The 24,217-nt window shown below is 30.0% G+C and overlaps 1 protein-coding gene across 1 annotated transcript; it reads left to right on the plus strand.

Annotated features, from left to right (window-relative positions):
• On the plus strand, nt 1-24,217 carry LOC107443436 (uncharacterized). Its single transcript, XM_043039636.2, has 4 exons — nt 1-209; nt 16,250-16,710; nt 21,106-21,171; nt 23,983-24,217. Exons 1-4 carry the CDS (start codon nt 98-100, stop codon nt 24,163-24,165), a joined length of 822 nt encoding a protein of 273 aa, XP_042895570.1. The 5' UTR covers nt 1-97; the 3' UTR covers nt 24,166-24,217.

Genomic DNA, 24,217 nt, shown 5'->3' on the forward strand with positions numbered 1-24,217 from the left:
CGGAGATTTTTTTTCTTGAAAATTTGCCTTGACCCTATATGATTCATATGATTGAATTCGAAACTGAAGAATTTTTAGAAGTAAATATTTGTAAATAATGGCTGATGATGAAGCAGCGCGTCGAAGAGAAATTAGAAGACGGAAAATATTGGAAGGATCTGAAGCTAGATTGAAAAGAATAACTAGTACAATTTCCTCTAAATCTACAGGTTTTTATCTTCTTGATATTATTTGTATTTTCATTTGTTTGATAAACATTGCAATACTCATTGCTGGTAATTTTTCATTGAATCAAGTTTTCTTTCGTGCGACTAGTATTTATTTTTAAAAATTCTTCTCTTAATTACTGAACAAAATAGCAAATTTTCTTCAAGTTCAAAGACTTTTCATAATTAAAAGTTACTTTACTTTAAAATAAATACCATAGCATGAATAAATTTTTAATCACAGTTTAAATTATGTGAAATTTTTACTTTTAGATCATGACACGAAATAGTGAAAGCGGTTGTCTAGTTTAACTCTACATTTCCGCCTTTAATCAAATGTTTAATCAATAGTACAAATTGGTGTACAATATTTTAAAAACACACTCTTTCTAATGTGCTCTTTAGTCTAACACATTAAAATAGTTAAAAATTGATTAAAATCAACAAAATTTAATCGGCATAACCTCTGGTGGTTAAATTATTAGCAAATATTTCTAATCATATCTTTCTTTCTTAATCATAATATTTTAAATTTCTTATATTGGAAAATCTCTTTTTTTTTAACAGTTTAGAAGTAGATTTCTTTATTAAAAGCCTATTTGCGTATGAATATTTCCGTATCAGTATATATTCACACTATCTACAACCACCTATTTGCCAGATGGATTTTAAACTTGCAGGAAAAGAAAATTAAAAAGTGCATGTTGAAGTTCGCCATGGGTGACTACAAATAGGTCCCCTTCTGTGATGTTTTTTTTTTTCTGAAATTAAGAAATGCATGTTGAAGTTTGCCATGGGTGACTACAAATAGGTCCCCTTCTGTGATGTTTTTTTTTTTCTGAAATTAAGAAATGCATGTTGAAGTTTGCCATGGGTGACTACAAATAGGTCCCCTTCTGTGATGTTTTTTTTTTTCTGAAATTAAGAAATGCATGTTGAAGTTTGCCATGGGTGACTACAAATAGGTCCCCTTCTGTGATGTTTTTTTTTTTCTGAAATTAAGAAATGCATGTTGAAGTTTGCCATGGGTGACTACAAATAGGTCCCCTTCTGTGNATTTCTTATATTGGAAAATCTCTTTTTTTTTTTTTAAGGGTTTAGAAATAGATTTCTTTATTAAAGCCTATTTGCGTATAAATATTTCTGTATCAGTATATATTCACACTATCTACAACCACTTATTTGCCAGATGGATTTTAAACTTGCAGGAAAAGAAAATTAAAAAATGCATGTTGAAGTTCGCCATGGGTGACTACAAATAGGTCCCCTTCTGTGATGTTTTTTTTTTCTGAAATTAAAAAATGCATGTTGAAGTTTGCCATGGGTGACTACAAATAGGTCCCCTTCTGTGATGTTTTTTTTTTCGAAATTAAAAAATGCATGTTGAAGTTTGCCATGGGTGACTACAAATAGATCCCCTTCTGTGATGTTTTTTTTTTCTAGTATTGGTGTTTGTTTACATCTATTATTTTTGCCAAGGCACTAAAAGGTTTTTTACCTTGCAAAAATTTTGAAAAATTTGTTGTGGTTAGCCAAGGATAACTACAAGTTATACCTTGTGAGTTGATCTCCTTTTGTGATGCTTTTTTTTTTCTTTAGTTTTTTGCGTACCACTGCCTGTAAATCACCCAAACTTGGAGATTATTTTGTCATGGATGCCAACTAATATGAAAATCTTCCTATTTGAACCATGCTACGATTTCTACACTGCTATCTAACAGTTATAGAAATGTTAATATTAACTCCTAGGAATTATAGCAAACTTTTTTTTCAACATTAATTTCGGAATATGTCAGGTTTCAAAATCAGTTTTAGGGTTTTGCAAAATGAAATCTTTTGTTTTAAAAAAAATCAGAATAGTTGTAATGAATGACAGGTATAAATTGAAGGATATTTTTTTTAATAATAATTCAAATAGATATATTTTCATGAGGATTATGCCTTTTTCTTTTCTAAATTATTCAGAGTAGGTTTTTTTGAAATCAAAAGGCTGTTTAAAAGTGTTAGGACCTTTCGAAATTTGAGAACAGCTGTCAAAAACCTGGACGAATGTCTTTTCCGTCATTGGCATAAGCGTATCTAGGGGAATCAGTGCCTGTCTCGTGAATCTCGAATTCACGCCCTTGAAAAAAATTATATATTCTATTTTTTAAGTAGCAAAAAAAAAAATTTTTTTAATGGCTGGCACTTGGGATGTATTGTCTCATTGGCCTCAGGAACGCCAGAACTGCTACTCTCTTCTCGTTACTCAGTGGGCACCTGTGGCGAAGCCACGGCGGTCGAACAGCGTCGCCCACGTCACACAACCACAAACCCGTATATGGGGCAGATCACATTCACACAAAGGAGAAAGGACATAGAATACAGGGAGAAAGAAACATCCATGCCCAGAGCAGGATTCGAACCCGCAACCATAGGCTCCGCAGTCAGGCACGCTAACCACTTAGCCACCTGGTCGGCTAGAAGCAAAATAAAAGCATTATTTTAAGGAAGAAAACAATCCTGACTATATAGTAAAATATTATATTATTTATAATCAGAAATTTGCAAAAAACTGTAACAATGTTAATTTTAATAATCTTGCCGTTGATTTGAAATACAAAGTAATTACAATGTACTTATATTATACACTGCTTATCATTTCAAATTAAACAAAAATGAAGAGAACTCAACTGATTTAATGATTTTTACAAATATGATATAGTTAGGAAAAAATGTTGCTCAATTTTTTTTTTTTTTTTTAAAGGATGATGACGCAGTTTAGAAATACTCCCATTAGAAATTAAACTAAAAGCCGTTGCTTGAAACAATGATAATTTTTTGCTGTAAGCAAAATAATAAGAATTTAAAAAGCTTCTAACTGTGCGTATTTTGGTCTAATCATAAAATAAAATTCTAACTATATTATAAACTAAACTAACTAAAGAGCTCAATACTAATAATTACTACTGATTATGACAATTGCTAAGGAAAGTTCAAAAAATTGCCTATTTTAGTTCATTTTTTATTCATTAAAAAAAGCCTCAATGATTAAAGAAAAAACATTAATAGAAATATTCTCATAGCCTTCTCCCTGTATTCAAAGAAAAAAGATAGAAAAACTTTGGCTTTCTTCTGTAGATTTTTAAAAATGAAGTACTCAATGCTATTGTTTAAATTATACTGCAGTGAAAGAATTCCAAAAAATCAAACTGGCGATTAAAAATTTGCAAATCGCTATTAAAAATGCTTTTTTCAACTACTTTTATAAATTTTATGTACAATGTACAAAATTAAAATTTTAACATCCTGTATAGCTTTTGATCTAATGATCAGATTTTTCTTTGGATTACGGATGCTTGAATTTTGTTAATTATCAGATGGCTAAGAATTAAAAATGTCCTGATACTGACTGAAACAGGACATCAATGTGTTATGAATGTATAATCTGTGGGGTACCCCATATCAGTTGTACCTTAATTAGTATATTTATCAGTCTCTTCTTTTAATTTTAATATGTTTGATTAATAATGATTTAGCATTATGTAATGATGATTTAATTAGTGTCAATAATAATCTTTAATTTGATTGATCATTGTGTATATGTGGAAACGTTTATTCAAGTATAATATCATATAATTCAGGATAACCAATTTTATGAAATGATAAATCAACCTTTTATGCTACTTTAATCTTTACCTATTAATATAAAACTGAATGTCTATCTGTCTGCTTGTGGGTGTCCTTTATGGACTCCTAAACCATTTGATTACAAGCGAGGAAATTTGGCATATAGATAGTTCCAAGCACAAAAATGTTACTGTTAACATTAGAAGATTCTACGACGAACTCTTCAAGTGGGATAAGCGAAAAACGAAATGGAATTTCCTGATTGGTTAAGCGTTAGTCATTGTTTTAAATTTTACTATAAGCGATTCAGTTTCTCAAGTGTCTTAAAGATAACATCAGTGATAATTTCTAAGTTAAAACTTTATTTGATCCAAAAAATAGTTTATTGCGCATATTTAAATATTTAATTATTTTATATTCGCGGTGTCAGATAAATTCAATGAAGAACATGTGATACCTATATCACCAAATTTATACTTTCATAGTTCTCTGATACCATATGCCTAAATTTATTTATATTAATACTTTTAAAACGTGTCTCTAAGAAATTAATTATCTAAAATAAACGGTAATTGAATAAAAAAAAACTTATGTACTAAAGAGCAAAAGTAATGGAGAACATATACTTATTCATTTTAGGAGCCTTAAAAAATTGTGATATTATTATTGACACTAATGTTTTATTAATATTGATAATAAGAATTAATTGAAATAAACTAAAATAAGCTATATGCTAAAAAGTGAAGTTAAAGGAAAAGAGGTTACGAAAACCGTAGAAAATCGCCATTTACAGATGACGCTTATTTATTGTGCACTACTGAAGGTAATATGTTCTTCTGGTATTATGGTAACTGAAATAGTTTTGATAAGAATGAATTCTACAACGGGTTTTCTATAGTTTCAGAAAATATTTTTTTCAGTGATAGCAAAGATAGCGTATTAATATTTTTATGAATTAGAATATAAAGAACTTTGTTTCTCCTTTACTTATAAATATTTTAACGGTATATTAAAGGTCAGCTAGAGAAAAGGCCATGATCCAAAAGCCTTTGTCAAGTTCTAATAAGAATTCTATTTTTTTTAAGAAAAAAAATTGCCTTTAGTTGGCTGTCACTGACAAATGTATTTTTCACAAAACTTAAATGTTTTTGGGTTATGTAATAAGTACCAAATATACTAATATAGATATAAAATATCATATTTATGTGATTTGGTGATTAAGATTGCTCCAATACTAAGCAGTTTTAAAACTGATACTTTGAGAATAAATGTTTTAAGACCCCTCAAAAGGGATATGCACCAGAGAAAATTACTTGATACTGCAATAGCATCATGCCAAGTGATGTTAAATACATTGTATCTTTATTCTAATGGAGTAAACTACAAAAGATAGGTTTTGCTTACTTCAAAAACTTAAAGCCACTAGAAAGAGAAACAAATAATATAAATAAAATTTTTAAAAAATTTAATTGTTTTTGCTATATTAATTGAAAAACTTAATGGTTTCCAAAACCTGCAAGTGACATTTTCAGAATGAAAAAAAGTTTCCTCCGAACTATTTTATTACCAATTTATTAGAAAGCGGGACTAATAATTATTTGCTTTATTTTATTTACCACTGCCTAATTTGAAATAAAAGTACTGTTACATTAAACATACCCCTATTGATGCAACCACTTTTTGTTATTTTCCCTGATTCAGTAATTCCTCTAAAAATTTCACTTATCTGGTTCGTAAATTAAAGGCTTTAATTGTGTCTGTTTAAGCTTTTCAGTTTTGAACGTGATTTCGTAATGTTTTTTAATACTGATTTATTGATTCTTTACTTATTTTTTATTTTCCCCTTACGAAGAACGGGTATTCAGCTAATTTAAAATAAAATATTTGATCAATTTTAAACACTTGTCACTTCAGTTTTCCTAGGTTTGTTTTAATATGTGCTTTTTGAAATTTACCTTTTATTCACAACGCATGGTTTTAAAAATTATTCTTTGATTCACTCAATGTGTATTATTCTTTACTAATTTATTTTAATTTCCTCATTCTTCCTTCATAACTTCCTAACTTAAATAAATAATCCCCTTACTGTTAGCTATGGGATTTTTTATTGTTGGAGAAATTATTATACTAATTAACTAATTTTAGTAATTAAATAAACGATTTTGATTAAAGAATTTAATCTTTGTTATATTATGAAAAGTAGAGAAACCAGTAAGATCGACGAAACCTTCTTTCATTGAATAAGCGCCTTTTTCTTTTGATGTATTTCGATTTCTAAAAACTCAAAATGTAGGTTAGTGATAATCTGGAAAAGATGATCCCTATAGTTTAATTAGGAGAGCTATCGAAAATTTGGAGTCCTTAACCGGGGCCCGCGCTAAAGACTTCAAATTATTAGCCAGTAAAATAGTCAAACATCAAAAGTATTAGCCAATTTTCAAAATCTTTAGCCAAAGGCGAAACTTAACATTTTCTTATGATTGATTTTTTTCCCTTAAAAAAATTAAATCGAAATACAAATTTACCATAAATTTACTTATTGGTAAATTTGTTAATAAAATAGTTTATAAAACGCAAATCAAGAGTCAATTTGTAGTTGGGTAAGAGTAAATGAGCAATGAATGGGAAAGGAATAAGTTGGCGTTAACATGTTAAATAACATGTTTTTATCATGTTATTGTCACGAGAAAATATATTTTCTACAAAAATAGTTGGATGATTATGCATCTTGCTACCATTCAATGTTTTATTGACAACAACAGCAGGTAAGAATTTCGACACGCGATCCAGTAATGAACGTATTAATCGGTATTTCAAGGTAGTTAGTCTCATGCTTCCTTAATCTCTATGGTTGCTGATGCTTACATTATCTGGACTTAATATAATTCTGACTAGTTAGGCGACGCATCGAACAAAAAATACAGGATTTGTTCCTAAAAATTCCTTTTGAGCTTTTTCTCTACAATTGAGGGGAATATGATTTTTCTTTTCGGTATAAAAAATCATTCACTGAAACATAATTTTTCTCGCCAAATTTACGAACTTATCGCATTTGGCGAGGTGGCGAATGCTTAGCACGAGCCCTGAGTTAATGTTCCTCTCTCACTTTCTTCAAATTTCACAAAAGGTTTGCACAAAATAATGACATTTAATTATCCGAAGATTTTTATATCCTAAGATATTTAATTATCCTCTGTAAAAAAAAAATTTATAATTGTTTATTATTTTCTGAAATCGTAGTTGAAAATTTCTTGAACTGTGAAGTATAACATTTTTTACATTATTTTAAAGCATATCTAATTTTTAATTACAAAATTCGAATACATTGAGTCCAATACTTCTCAAGAAATCAAATTTTGAATGTATGATCTTAAAGTATTACTGTTAGATGATTTTTGATAGTTGTCGTAAGATGATTTTTTTTTTAATTATAAGATACGGTGTATTTTTGTTATTTAGGGGAAGGTATATTAATATTTGAAGGTATATTAATATTTGTTGGTTATGTTAGGGGAAGGTATATTAATATTTGATAATGCGTTAATAAATTTAAATTAAAAAAAAATTTTTTTAGTCATTTTTAAGAATAGAGCGAAGATATGTTCTTAGCACTATTAACAGAACCATAAACTACCATGTAATAAGCACTAAACTACTACTTGAAATTTTAGCTGTAGTAGTTGTTTTCATTAAGCTATGTATTTACTTTCAATGAACAATAACAATATTTATTTATATTTGTTTTTGATACATCAATGCCCATATTTGAAAATGATTTCTCAAGAAGATAATTGCTTAATGGGATACAATCTTTGAGCCAAATTAATGATAAAAATTCCAATATGCATGATGTACTAGTAACTAAGGATACCCAGAGAAATTTTTCTAGGGGTAGGTTGCCAATAGAAAAATAATTCAGCAAAATATTTTTTTTTACTTTTGTTATCAAAAATTTTCAAATGCAATTTTAATATAATTTGTTCAGTACTACTTAATCATGGGTTTTCAGTATGAAGTTTAGATTTTTGATATTGTTTCAACTTCATGGTAAAAAATAATAATAATAATTATAATAATTTAAACTACATACAGTATAAGCAAAAGAAGAAGAAAAAGTGTTCTAGTGTTGTCAAAATTTTGTGAAACACAAACCTCATAAGTTGTTTATAGCATTAAATTTAAAAATCGTTATCACAAAGAAAAAAAAATTACCTATTAAAAATAAGTGAAATTTAAAAATTATAAAATAGAAAATTTTAATTTATTAGATTCTAAGGGAGGTGGGATACGGATGCCTCATTTTGATTCTTTGATTCCTACCATTTTTAGTTAGATCAATTTTTAGCCTATCAAATTAGGCATAACTTAATTCAATGCGTTTATTTAAATACATTCAGAAAATGATTACTTACAGTAATTGGTGTTTTTCACGATAAAATAAAAATTGAAAATCCAATTTTTTATTTTCTAAATGCAGAGACAGAAACGACATATTTCTTTAAACGTACTTCTTTTATCTGTTTTTATTTTTCAGAACAGAGAGGGTATATTCAGTCTTAAATCGTTTGATAGGTTTAAATTAGTTGTCAAGCAAACCAGAAGCACTTTCTTTGTTAAGTATTTATGACAACTCTTAGGATTTCTCACCGAGGGTGGCAAAAGTATCCTTTTGTTGTGGAAGAATGTGTTTTTTTTTTTCTTTAATTCTTGCTAATTTACATTTGTGGTGAAATCTATTCAAACACAAATTTCGAACTATTCAATCACAATATAAATTTCGAGAACCTTTTTTTTTTTAAAGTGATTTATACATTGTAGGGATGGAACAGCTTCTCAAATTGCTCCTAAACAAAATTTCTGCTACAGCTTGCTTCAAAACTCTAATATTAATTGAGCAAACAGCAGGAATTTGGCGTCAAATTTGTCCACAAAAATTAGTTCAGTTGTTTCAAAACCGCCAGCGATATTCGATTTTTACCTAAATGTCAATTTAGTTAGGCGAGTTTTTTCCCATATCGAATAGAGCATGTCAGAAAGTTCTTACTAAAACTAAGCTATTGAAATTCTTTTGTTCAGTAATTCCGTGAACATGTCAAATAAGCCAAAAATTGTAAAAAGAACGCAAATTATTAAGTTATGACATCCCTTGGAATACGTAATTCTCCAACAAGAGAAAAATAAAAGACCCGCAGATATACGCAAGCAAGATTATAACCAAACTTTAAATATACATGAACTAAACATTTTTCAAATCACACCCATCAGTCCTAATTAAAAAACTTAATTGTTCAAAACTCTTCTTATTTAGAAACTTTTGTTTTTTCTACTAATCGAAGAATTGAGAATTTGCATGTTGATCGATAAATAAAGAGGAAAAGTATTTATATTTTAAATAAGGACCCAGAAATATGAAAATCCTGTGTCATAAAACCTGTCGTTTCCGAAGTATAACGGAATCACTATTCTCATAATATATAACTTTGTAATAAAAATATTGGAATTTGAACGTGGATTTGGCATTGGAATTTGCTGTGGGGAAAGAGTCGACAAAAAATCAATTAACTCCGAGGATTTACTATTACGCAAATAGAGCAATTCCAAAAGAATAGTATCTTAAAATTCGGCATACGCATATTATTACATACATCGTTATTAAAGCATCGAAATTACAACAAACAAGTAGAAGTGGCCAAAAAAAAATTCGTAAAATGTAAAATTGCCGTGGAATCAGGCGAGTCAAAAAGTTATTTATCAAATAGTTGTTCCTCAAATACAAAGTTGGAGAATCTTAATTACCATTGTGCAGGGTATGTAATTAAAAATATGACATAAGTGTGGGAAAATAAGTTCCAAAACGATTTTATTTACACAGAAAACCCATTAAAAGTAAATTTTTCAGTTATATATTTATTTAAGTAATTCTTTGTTGTGTTTCTATTACATCTTATTTTTTTATAACTTAGAAACACAAATCAAGCAGAAAAGAAGAATATCTAAGCTATGTATGTTAGCAAAACAGCACTTCATCAGGGGACTGCCAACATAACATACAGGAACCTTTCTGTCGTCTGTGGCTCCTTATGTTAGCAGACAGTGTGTCCCCTGATGAATTGCTGTTTTGCTAACATATATATTTTAAATACTATTCTTCCTTTTCTGTTTGATTTGTGTTTCTAACTTTCGAAATTATTAAAATAAGACAAATTTGGTTTTAGCGCTTTTCCATTTTGATTTGTTACTTTAAATGTTCTTTTCTTATTTTGTCTTTTTCTGAATTTCTCTAAATCAGTTTCAGTCTTTGATTAAATCTTTTTTTATTTTATTTAACAATCTATTTTTTCCGAGCTCTGTTAAATAAGATATATATAATGCTAATTTATGTGCTCAAACATGCTGTAAAATCTAATTTTACTAGCACTTTGCTGCTCTAAATATAAAGACTGTTTGTTCAAATCTTCACTGAAAACCAAATTTATTTACTCCAAAACTCTTTTTTTTTTCTTCTCTAAAAGGATTATGCTACTGTTTCATCTCTCCAATTGATTATATTGAAGTTAAATAAGCATATCTAATGATAAGTCGTGATAGCTGGAAACTGGACTGAGAAATCCCAAGTCTTCTGCAATTTCGTATTTGTTTCTCATCAAAGATACTATATTTTCTGGCCACTGAGCGTTTTACGTCCTTCCGTTCGCCCCCCTCCCAGTTAAACAGTTAATAAATAAAAGTGTTCCTCTTGTAATAGGAGATGAAGATGCGCAAAGTTTCAAGCCCAAACTAGGAGGGAAATATCTGGACTTAGGGTTAGAGAACTTACAGTTTTTTTCCTGGAGATTTGGAAAAAAAAATTTTTTTTTGTTATTTAGAAATATTGAAATTATTTTGCACAGTGATCAACACTGTCAGGAGCAAAGTACTTTAATGTTCGTGATAGTAATAATAAATGGCGATCGAAATGGACTACAGGTGGCATAGAGCAGAACTCTCTACCTATGGCAACACTTTACATGCTTTCACCATTAGCGTGTGGAGAGTCATAGAAGAGCACCATACCAGAGTCTCGTGCCGGAGCACGGACTCTTCCTCCGGGAGGATCTTACATAGTAGCTTTTACAAAGAGAGAGATCTTGACTTGACTTGATCTATGTTCCTTCCCGCAGATGCGGGCACCACACTTCTTCATATGAATTGTGCCCTAGGGCAGCTGTGAAATGACATTCAAAAGTAGTAGAAAATTCCACTGGAGGGCTGTGGACTTTTTGATGGGAGTAGCGGCTTGGAGGGTGATCTCCGCATCTATAGCTTTCCAGCAAGTAGAGATCGAAGCAAGTTGACTAGTTCTTAATCCTTCAGTAGCTGCTGCCTCTCCTTGAAGACTCACGGGAATCTGAATCTGAAGTTTTCTTTGGCTGTGCTGGATTTCCTGTTATCTTTCTTTTGGGTCTTACACTGCAGCTTGAAAAGCAGGCTGACTGCTTACCATGACAGACGATACATTTAGCCGTCTCGCTAATCGGTTTTGTACATAAGTACGAAAAATGTGCGTAGGTACATTTCATGCGAGCTGACTCGGCTGTGTAGGACTTTTGCGTTCTGGCATCTGTAACATTGAATCTCGTGGCGGCCGCCGCGAAATCTCTTCATCCGAACTGATGTTGAAAGTAGGTGTTCGAAGTTGTATATCTCACGATTTTTGGTGTTATCTGTGAGAATGACTACGAAGAGTGTGATGAGCTTGTACTCTTGGCCATGCCTCTTTCTCATATGCTCGATTTTGATTGGCCCTAGTCCAATATCTGCTCGTTCTTTCTTAATATCTGGAATCTCAACATCGGTTTTTAAGTCCTCTGATGATACTTTTGAGTTTTATGCTGCTGTGCAGTAGATTTACTTTCCGTTCAGTTATTGTAAAGGAAGTCTCATCTGTAGGTGTGGCTTTTCGCTGTATAGTTGTAGTAATGGAGACTTTATCCGTATTTTCTAAGTCATTGGAGATATTCTTTTTCTTTTTGCGTCTCTTTACCGGAGGCTCTTTTAAATCGGATTCTTCCTCTTTCTGTTGTTTAATTTTAGGGACTGAAGTCTCATCGTTGTGCTTTGGGATAGGGTCTGGACCATGATCCGTCTTCATGTTCACTGGATCAACTGTTGTGTCCGCTTGATCAGGATCGGAAGTCTCTGCTGTTGTATTATTAAGTAAACTAAGTTGGCTTTTCGCTGTATAGTTGTAGTAATGGAGGCTTTATCCGTATTTTCTAAGTCATTGGAGAGATTCTTTTTCTTTTTGCATCTCTTTACCGGAGACTCATTTAAGTCGAATTCTTCCTCTTTCTGTTGTTTAATTTTAGGGACTGAAGTCACATCGTTGTGCTTTGGGATAGGGTCTGGACCATGATCCGTCCCCATGTTGACTGGATCAACTGCTGTGTCCGCTTGATCAAGATCGGAAGTCTCTGCTGTTGCATTATTGTGTAAACTAAGTTGAATCATTTTCATTGTCTTCATATACATCTTTTCCTCGAGATCGGGAGGATCGGTGGTGAGTTCACGGTAGGATCGGAAAGCCTTCCCCCGGTTGTTAAATCGGTGTGATGACATTATAGGGCAGAGCTCGCTTATAAAACAACCTTACTCCTCAAAGTCTGGAACGAGAATGATGGTGAGAGAGATCTGATTAAGTTTCGGCCTTTTCATCAACATTCGGCATCATCGACCAATTATAAGCTACTGAGCATCTAGCATAAGTTATCTTACAAGTAGGTGAAGAGTTGAGTAGTAACTGGCTTCATCCGCAAAGAAAACATGGTTTCACGAGCGTGATTTGTTACCACTCCCGCTGATCGAACTTTAACGACGTCACCCCGTGACTTAACCCTCATATTATATATTCTTTGACTTAACTAGAGGTAAACGACGCGCATAGATTCGAATGATTTGTTACTATTACCAATCATATTTCCAACATGAGTAACTTGATCTAATAATTGGATTTCACGTACTAGAATTCAATCCTTATAGTTTGAGGGGCTGATCCCAATTATACTAATTAATTAGTGCAGACGACATTTTAAATTTTCTAATCAAACACAAAAATGTACTTTCTCTGAATAAACATACCTTTTTTCAACAGTTTCAGATTCCTGACTCCCAAAATATAAGGGGTAGCAGCTATCAGGGAAATATGGTTCCGATAATATTTTTTTTGAGAGCGATCCAAAGTTTGGACCCCTTTAATATTAATTTTAATTTTTCGGTATTTGGCCATATCTCGAGAACTTTTTAAGTAAAGTTAAAAAAATTTGAAGACAATTACGAAACTCTCATTTATTTAAAAAGAATTCCATGCAAAGAAAAATAGCTTTTAGTAAATATTTATTATTCTTTGTTATTTTATTTAATAATAGTAGAAAAAATTTTGAATTGTTAGGCGTAAAATTTTTCACATCATTTTAAAGAAATGTAATTTTACATGGTAAAATACAAAATTTGAGCTAATAGCTAATTCTCTCAAATTTGCGTCTAATAGCATCTGAGAAATCAAATTTTTAAAATACAACTTTTTCAAAATTTGATTTTTCAGAAACTCGATTTGATCAATTTTACTAAAATCTATTTCTTGTATGGAATTCTCTTAGGATAGACAATTTTTACAATTGTGTTCAGAAATTTTGCACTTAAAAAGTCCTCGGGATCTGAGAAAATACGCAAAAAGTAAAATTAACATTGAGAGGTTCAAACTTTGGACCTCTCTCCTGATCAAACCATTGGGGCCAGATTTCCCAAAATAAGGCTACCCCTTATATTTTCAGGGGTTAGGGATCCCAATCTATTATTCAGAAAAAGTACTTTTTCGTGTCTTTTTTCGTAACTTAAAATATTATTAGCATATTTGAGGTCACCCAATCGAACCTTTAAGATTTAGTCCTAGAACGTAAAGATCCTATCATTAGATCAAAAGTTATTCGGGGGTGTCCGTTTTTCATTTTGTGCACTGTACATGAACCTTTTCTATAAATAATGATTATAATATATTCCCTGATAACTAAACTAATTATAATTTACCAAAAATATGAATGTTTAAATCAATTATTAATATTTCTCAATCAACCAATTCAAGGGTTTCAATTAAGTTATTATCAATATTTAGTGCAATTATTAGGATAAATTTCCTAATACATACTTTTTTTTAATGTAAACTTTTATTTTGTATTAAACTTAATAATAGATTATTACATTTGTTTACGTATTAAACAAACTTTAGTCTGTAGACGTTTTAATAGTTATAATTTAATTATGCAAAGCAATTAATAATTCTAATTCATTAGCATGTTGCCGCACACTTTTAAATTGAGGATCATGTTTAGAAACACATTTTTTTTTCATTTGTTTGTGACTACCATATGAAATAAAAGTAAATTATTTTTAGGTGCTTAAGTGAAAATTATCACGTTTTGTGATAGTTTTTCCATAAAAACTCTTGGCGGATGAAATTGCCATTAGCTTATCACAACATTTTTTTTTTCCTCTTCCCATTTGTTATTCGAAATATTGGATATCTTTTATCAATGTATTAAACTGAAAATTGATGAGATGAAGGTAATTTTAGAAAATCAACCAACACCAATAGCAATATTTTATTCAGCTATAATCAACTGCCTGTTACATAATTAAGCTTACTCTGCATTTTAAAGAGAGTGCCATCTGGTGCTATAAAAATGCTTACAAAAATTACTTTAAAAGATGCTATAAATAATACTACACTAGTGTATTAAATACACAAATAAGGGATAAGTTTTCAAAAACTGCTGACCTGGTTGCTATAGTCCAGAAAGTTTCCAAATCGTCAACTGCATCACCTCCAGAATCAAAAGTTAAAACAATTCTGCTAACTGAAATTACGTTTGAAACCTACGATGAAAATAATAAAACATTTGATGAGTAGTACATCCAGAGGTTCGAAAACTGCTCTAAATTTGAAGGATTAAGTGTTACTTTTTTTATTAGTTAAAATGTGCATTTGCCTGCACTATGTCAAAAATCGGAGAGCTATAGCCATCATTTGTGGCAGCATTTAACGAATGAAATTAACAGATTAGATAAATTTCAACTTTTCTTACTTTTATTTATAATTGTTTTATGTTTATAATAGAATGTAATTTCTACACCAATATTTTGGATTTTTGATGGTTATTGTCAAAACAAAAAGGTTTGATGTCAAAATCATTAAAATACACATGTAGTAGATTGATTACTTGTAAGTTTTATGGACTTTCATTTATAATCGCTTCATATTTTTATGGCTAACAATTATTTTTTTTNTTTTTTTTTTTTTTTTTTTTTTTTTTTTTTTTTTTTTTTTTTTTTTGCAATATATCGGTTTTTAAGAATTGTCAAAAACGAGGTTTTGGCTTGGCATGACAGTTTAAACTAAAGAAAATAGTCTAGTGTCAAAAATTTATTCTGGCATGATAGCGTAATGTTAATTAATACCAATACATTGAATATACATAATTTTATTTACTCAGTAGAAAAAAATTAATATTCAGCCGATATTTTTATTAAAACAATTCAAAAAACAAAAAATCTAGATATAAAGCAAACTCTCATTCCTAATATTTTATTGCATAAAAAAATTCTTACTTTAATGTATGTGGGAGTTAGTGCAGCATAGGAGTAAATAACGAGGATAATTTAACAAACATAACAATTTAATGGAAATAAAAAGGATAGAAGGATAAGTTTAACAGTTAACGTTATTGACATGACTCGTGAGAGCTGCCTTCGCGCAGTGGTCTCCGGAATGCATGTGAATAAGAATTAGATTGTTCTATGTTATAAAATCAAGAGTTAATTATAAATTCGGGAGTTTCCCTTCGGGACTTCCCCTTCTGGACTGGATGGCGCCTCTCAAGTACAAGGAAGTAGTATCACATGATTTCTTCTCAGTATTACATGATAAAGAATGATGATGTAATCTCCGCAGTTATTACACCATAATACTGTAACAACAGCTCTAAACTCCACATCTTCTGAAGAAAATATTTTTCTTTCTCATTTGTTAATATAAGCCACAATGGTTCAGTGTTCAGGTCTCTGTATAGTATGAAGAACTGGAATTCGATCTCCTGATGCAGCTAAAAGCCCATCTAGCTTCAAATCAATAGGTTCCTTGTTTGTAGATAAAGACAGTTGGTGCTTAATGCTTACCACACTGCCATCATCATGTTGTTTATAATGAAATTCTAGAGCTTTAACCTCCGTAACCCCTAGACCACAATACGTTGTTGCAGGAATACCTTATATTATTTGTAAAGTTTTCTTACAACAGCTCATACGTAAATCCATAGCAGCTATATTATATTATAAAAATCCATAATATTATTTATTTCATAATATTTTAATTTAAAATTAATTTTATTTCTGATATCTTCTAGGTGAACATGTTCTTGAGGAGCACAATGAAAAACAAACAAAGGCAAATCAGAATTTTGAAATAGATCAGTATCATAGTTCTGAACATGACATTAATGACTCTCTAACTAATGCTGATGATGATTTTTCAAGTGAGCAACTCTCCCATCTGAATCATGAAAGTTTTGAGACATTCAATGAACAGTTTTTTGTTGATGACCTTTCTACTGTCAATGGAAATTTTTCTCGAGCTGGGAGTTCTGAGAATTACACATTCCCAAAGAAAGTATCTGATGCTGAGTCTCGTTCCTTCAGAAGGACGAGAGGTGATGCTCGGCGTAATAGTACCTGCACCCAAATGATGATGGAGACTTTCCAGTTTTCTACTTTAAGTCTCAACCTTCTTCGTCCTTGGATAATATGTCTGGGGGCTTTCATATTGAGAATTTATTTACTTATAACACATGTACTACCTTGCTGTGAGGTAATTATAGCCTTTTTGTTTATCCTTTTACTGTGTTTAATCCTTCAAGCGTAGAGCCCCTTGCAAAATTATAATGAAATTGCTCTGTTCGATACTACTTCCGCTCTGAATAACATGTGGAAAACTGTGTTTTTTTTTGAAGGAAAGCCACTAGCTTAAAGTTTTGTAAAAGCCCAGAATAACGCTCAGGTTCACAATAAGCCATAAAACACTTAGGCTTTTTTTTTTTGCTTTTTTTTATCTTGAATTAACTTTTTTACTTTAAAAATATTTAAAGAAAAAGTATTTAGAAATTTTATTCATAAATCAAAATGTGGAATTTTCATTGATAAAAACACTATCAAAATTTATCTCACCTTGTAACGCACAATAATATTGATACTATTATAACTCCAAAATGCATATCCCGCAGTGAATTGATCGTTAAAACACGGTTCCCAGCAGATCACTGAAGTCAAGCATCACCGGCTGCGGTCAATGTGCGGGTGGGTGACCACTTGGATCAGTCTGCGTAGGGACCGAGGATGTGCCGTATTGGTCGTCGTTAAACTATTCTACCGTAAAGTGCTCGACTTGGCGTGCAGGTCGTCAGGCTCCCGAAGCGGGGGTGCCATCCCCTCTGCAGAGCATCAAAATTGTGATGGTATGTCTTTGGATAATTCTCAGGGATCTATCCCAGACCATCGCCAATAGCCCATTGTGCAGCTCTAGTGCGACGTAAATGAACAACAACCAAAATGCATGTAAACTAATTTTTAACTTGTAATTCTCAGTATTTATTTTTTATTATTTAGGAAAAATAAGTGGTGGCACATTATCTGTTGAAAGTTTTTAATTTTTTAAATTATATTAGCACAGTGGGCAATGCAAGCCGGGTGTGGAATTCGTTTCAGCCTTCGCTGAGATTCGAAGCTTGCGGCATACTTTATTTTATTATATAACCATCGTTAAGCACCCATCCCAAATTTTGAGTTTACGACTACTAATGCTCAACTCCGTAACCTCATAATTTTGATTCCAATCCAGAAGACAGGAGTACTCCTGGATCAAGTATTGGGTAAAATTTGCTTTCGTGATTGACTTTTTGATGGAACTAACTCACATTTGTGTTACATGGAGAGGAAAACCTCCCACGGTTAGCCTAATGTCAAGGTAACTCTAACCTGTGATCCATCTATCACTGAGGATATTTTTACGCCTGCACTGTGGTTGGTGCGAGCCGTGTGCTGAATTCTTATCGACCAGCTATCGCTGAGATTCGAACTCGGTTCACCTCATTGGAACGTTAACGCTCTATCCCCTGAGCCACTACAGTTTAGGTGTATTTTATCTTATATATATAATGTATAACTGTTGTTGAACAGATGACCCCATTTAGGGTTTACAGCTACTAATGCTCAACTCCGTAGCCTTGCAATTTTGAACCCTATCCAAAAGACAAGGGAACTCCTAGATCAAGGTTTGGGAGAAATATGTCTTTGTGGAGGACTTTTTGATGTAACTAACCCGCATTTGCATTACATCGAGGGGAAAACCACGAAAACTTTCCACGGTTAGCCTGATGGCATGGAGACTCTAACCCATGACTCGTATACCACTGAGGATATTTTTATCGCTGAATCGACCAGCTATCACTGGGATCGAACTCGGGTCACCTCATTGAGAGGCGTGCACTCTATCCCTTGAGCCACCATGGCTCTCGGTATACTTTGTTAGATTTTTCTTTTGAATCTTCAATCCGTAAACTACGAGTAAGGGTATTTGAAATTGATTACTCATTTATCTTAAAATAAATTGGTGCCCATAACCATATTATATTGCTTTTGTTGGGAGAAGCAAATGAAAGATAATACTATAGGTCAATATAAAATTGATTTGATCATTTTCTTTCCAGATATTATGTCTCTATGGTGGAGGTTGTTCTCCATCAGTGGCCGCCATTAATCGTAAAGGGGATTTTACTTGGCCGTACAAAAATATATCTTGATTATGAAAATATTAAAAATGATCCTGTTCAGGAAACAATATATAAATCGTTTAGTGAAAATTTATTTTATTAAACATAATTGGTGATATAGACATCCAAAAAAATAAATCCCTTAAGGGAATCAAATCAGAATGCTATCTATTGAGAGAACATACAGCCAGAATATCATTTCTGACGGTTAGTAATTGAGACTGGGAAGGCCCCTAAGGGCATTCAATGTCTCTACAAATTTGAAATTAAAAGTGAATACATTTGTTCCTAACGGACACAGCCAGTATGGACAGGAGATCCAAAATTGGAGAATTATCAAAATATAACATAGCCAAAGCAAAGCCAACCAGCATATCAATATTGGGTTTAAAAGAATACCTTGGCGATCACGAGTCGCCAACAAATTTATGAGAATTATTGCAACCGAAACATTTAGCGGTTAGAAATTTAGAATAAAAAGTTATAAATAGAATTTTGTTTTCAATTAGGCGCGACAGTGAATAATAAGTCTGCACAGTAATGAAATGAAAAGTATCCGTTACATTGATCTATACGAGAAGAAATAAATATTTTATGTTCGTTTTAAAAGATTAAGTCTTTGATTTATTTTAAATATAATTCTATTAATAAAAATAAGCTTAAGTAATCAAAGATATTTTAAAGGATAGGAAATAAATATGTAATGCCAACTGTGGCATCACAGTCACAAATTGGATTTATGGTTAATTTTGTTCAATTGAATTGCTACTTTTCAATTATTTTTATTTTTTATTATTTTCATGATGTGCAAATTTCATATTGCAGACGATCTATACAGAATTTAAAAATTACATATTGCTACTTAGATGCTCAAATTTTATTAATCATGTCTTGTTCATATTCTTGCAACTTATGATTCACTAAATTTAAGAATTACGCATTTTGATGAGAATATTAGAATTCACTTGATTTATGAAATGCACATAATCAGTATTGTAGTTGATTATGGTGGATCAAGATACATGTAAAAAAAATTAACTAACTGAAAAATAGCATAGTCAGAGATGTTAATGTAAATTTGATCAAAGAAACTAACTTTGTTTCCTGATTTAAGATACAAGGCAATATTCAAATTATGAGTTTTTAAATTTTTTGTTATGTTGATTTTTATATCATTGATGGCCAGTATCTCCTAAACAATATATTCTCTAATTTAATAAATTTGGTAACAGTGGTTAAGTTATTAAACTTTTAATACATTTTAGGGCTCCAAGAAATTGTTCATAGCAGTGAAAAACTGTGTAAAAAAATTTTTTTAACTTTTATTTTACGTTCAACTTCTTCCTTTTCAATTCTGCGGAGTTACATGCATGCCAAAGATATGTATGTCAGCTAGCATTAAACTTCATAAAACTATAATTTTTTTTTAATTTTTTATCGAGAACAAATAGTTACCTTAAATATTGATATGTATTCTAAAAATATTATAAGTATGAGTAATATATCTATAAAATTGTTATATTCTTTTTACAAATATGCTGTAAAGAATGTTCTAACCAGGACATAATAAGATTAGAGCTAATATGAAAGAAATTTCCAGAACTTAAAAGAGAGAAAATCAAGAGAAGTGCCCTCAATTTTCCTCTATTTAGTAGATCCTAAGTGACAGCTGTTTTTTTTTTTTATTTTTTTTTCACCGCCGATTACTATGCAACAAGGACAAAGTTTAAATGAGTGTTCAGCTACTGGACTAACTTTAATACTCACTATGAAGTTGAATTTAGATCAAAGTTAACTTAATAGAGTAATAGTAATTAAAATATTGTAATTAAAACAAAACAAAAATTAAAAGTGTTTTTTTTTTTTTTTTAACTTCCACATAGTCTGTTCATATCCTTTGCCCACTTTTNGGTTAATTTTAAAAACATATTTCTCTATAATTTATAGGGTTTTTCTTATTTGCTCTGCTTGCTTATCATCTTTCTCATTTGCTTAGTTGATCGTTAGAACAAAATGTTTTACAAGAATATGACTGCTAAAATGCTCTCATTTAAATGAGTAAAAACAGTTTAAGATAACTTTAATACAATGAACCTAAATTGCTTCATAAAGTAAAATAGGACAATTCTCAAAAATTGACCTGATCTACTTATAAAGTATGATTTCTGAAACTTGAAACTTCAACTCTTCACTCTAGAGATTTACATCTTCTGTTGTTAAAAATCCCAAAATATCTACCTTACTTTATTTAACCTCCAAAATCGAATTATTCAATGTTTTGGAACCTCCTTAATCTCAAATACAGTTTTTTTTTTCTTAATTCTACTCAAGGTTGTTTACTTAATTTTGTCTAAATTTAATATGTAGTATTACTTTCTGTGTCCTTAGTTTTTGAATTTGCTGATTTATTGTAATAAATATATTTACATATTTTGCAGACAATATATCTCCCATTAATAATGCTTGAATTAGCATTTTTGGCTTGGTCACAATTAGAATCACAGGTAAATAAAAAATAATTTATTTTCATTTCATTATCTTTGATACAAACTTTAATTTATGTTTTATAGTGTTTGTTATAAAGTAATTTAGTCATACTATGTAAATAATTAAGTACTTTGTAATCCTATGGTACCATTTGAATATTAATTTACATAGAACCTGCTTCGACTTATAACAAGGGGATTGATGGGGAAAAAAAAGTATCAACTGCAATAATTAAAATGTATTGAAATGTATCATAATGCTGGTAATAGAAAATGTTTTGTAATAATGTTTTTTTTTAATTCTTAATAAATTTTTTAAAAAATTTATTAAAATTTTTTTAAGGAAAAATAGACACATTTTAGGGACAAAAGATAGGTATAACTCATTTAATGAAAAGGATTTTGGCGGCAACTTAGTTACATTTCTTTTATCTCATTATGCCTAATTTTACTTATTTCAAGTATTTGACAGTAAATCTCTGTTTAAAGAAAACCTTAATCAAGTTATCAGAGCTTATTGATTTTGCAAAGATACATAAAACTGCATAATTTCTATTTTTCAGAAAAATCTTTTCATTTACTATAGGGCAATTCCACTGTTAAAGAAATAACATATTTAGACTAAGAATATGTATAACTTAATAAAAAACTATGAAATATTTTTTAAAGGCAAAACTCTTTTGGTCTTCTTTTTAGCTGACACTTTTTAACTTCCATAAATTTGAAAATGTTTTAAAAAATAAAAACTGACTGTTGCTGAGCTAATTTCTACAAATGTTAAAATTGCACAACAGGCAATTAGTTAACATATTTCTATAAATTTTACCAAATTTTTTTAAAAAAGCTTTTTTAGTATATATTCAGAAGTTTAAAACATTTTCAAAAACATTCAAGTTTTAAAGATTGTGACTCTTAATAATTCTAAAATACGCAAAATAATTTGTTTACCACCAAATATTGTAGACATAATATTTGGTGTTACAGACATAACACTGTATGATTTTTATTTATGGATTAGCTTTTACAAAATGGAAACTGTTAATAAATGAAAAAATTACAGAAGAAAAATGACTTGTAATTGAGAATAAATAGTTTTAATTATTTTATGAACATATTTGATAAGCAAGAAAGAATTTTATTGATAATCTGAAGAATTTTTGAGTAAAACAAATACTTTTTGTACACTTTTATAAAAGAAATATTTAAATAAATATTTATTATGTAAGAAGTTCATTGTTTGATCATGTTGTTGATTAAATAAGAAATAAATAATGCTCATATTTTAATTCTTATGTAAAAAATTTACAGTACCATAAGGAACTTTATTGGCAAAGTCAAACTATTTCCTTTGAATCTGTAAAAAGCTGAGTTAATTTTTTCTTTTTTATTCAAGTTTTTCTATCATTGTTTAAAATGTTGATTTGCACTATCAAGAAAAATATCGATACAATGAAGATCAAGAAGATTTTTTTTTTCAGATCTTTAAATAAATTGCATGGCAAATGATCTGTAATCATTACATTTGAATATGTGCCTCATACAGTGTACATTACGAATTAATCATTTGTCCAGTGTGCTCTTCGTACTTTATTTTGTTCCATAATAATGAAGTTCTCAGTAAAATATACCTGATTTTATCTAACATCTGATTTTATTTTTTTCATTTTTAAAAGTAAAGATGTTGTTTTGTTTTTATGTAGCAATGGTATGAAATAAAAATTTTGATAATGTTTAAAACACTTTAATATTTTAGTGAGTGTTAAATTAAANATTTCTATTAATATAAAAAGTTTCAGAGCTTTTTATTCACTTTACTTTTTTGGGATTTTATGAACTGAAAAATGACAGTTTTCGTGAGAATTACCCATATAAATTGCATAGCGAATGATCTGTAATCATTGCATTTGAATATTTGCCTCATACAGTGTACATTACAAATTAATCATTTGTCCAGTGTGCTCTTGGTACTTTTTTTTGTTCCATAATAATGAAGTTCTCACTAAAATCTACCTGATTTTATCTAATATCTGATTTTTTTTTTTTTTTTTTCATTTTTGAACGTAAAGATGTTGTTTTGTTTTTAAGTAACAATGTTATGAATTAAAAATTTTGATAAGGTTTAAAAAAAACTTTTATATTTTAGTGAGTGTTAAATTAAATTTATAACAGTTTCAAGGTGAATAATATATCTCTTAAATATCACTATTTTTATTTGAAGTCAGAATTTGGTAGAGTTAATTAAAAAATTTCAAACAGATAATTTAAATTTTAGTCTTTAATTTTACTAAAAATAAAACTACAAATTTGCTTTTATTTGGAAGATTTTTCTTTTGCCAGATTTGAATATTAAATCAATATCAAGGGTAGAAATAAGAAAATTTTAGTCTCTGGTCTAAAGGACCAGTAACTAAAGGATACAACTAGTCAGTACACATTTTCACTTATACATTTATCTGCTTCTATTAGTTTTTAATTAAAGTTAATTCATAAGAAAAATTATAATGCAGAGTTTGTGTAATATCACGTTAAGCTTTTTGAATAACCCTGTATATAATTCACTGTACTTTGTGCTTTAAATTCTGAGACAAAAATTTTTACTTTTTTAACTACACTAAAAAAAATTTTTAAATTATTAAAAACAGTCATTGCATCTCCCTGAAGCCATTTTTTCTGCTATGACCCTCTTCGAAAAGATGTGATCCCTAACATAATATGTACTGTAAAACCTCTATTTGATGATATTGTTTAAGAATAATGAGGTGTGAAATTTTTTTCTGATTTCTTATTTTAAATTTGCATTTGAGTTTCTTAGATTTATTTATGTTTCAGATGTTTAGCAAGCCTGTGGAAGGTTCTCTCATCTCTGGTATTTTACTGCTTTGTGGGATCAAAGAGAGACTAATATCTAGAATCATTGCAGTCTGGAATTTTGTAAATTGCATTGTCTTAGATTTTGCTATTTTTACTTTCCTTTTTGTATTTACTCACTATGTTTGTGAAGTATCTATGTAAGTGAAAAATAACGTTTCACCACACACAATTATAAAGTTTGTATTTACTGTTA

Source organism: Parasteatoda tepidariorum, chromosome 7 (genome assembly GCF_043381705.1).
Source record: "Parasteatoda tepidariorum isolate YZ-2023 chromosome 7, CAS_Ptep_4.0, whole genome shotgun sequence".
NCBI lineage: Eukaryota > Metazoa > Arthropoda > Arachnida > Araneae > Theridiidae > Parasteatoda > Parasteatoda tepidariorum.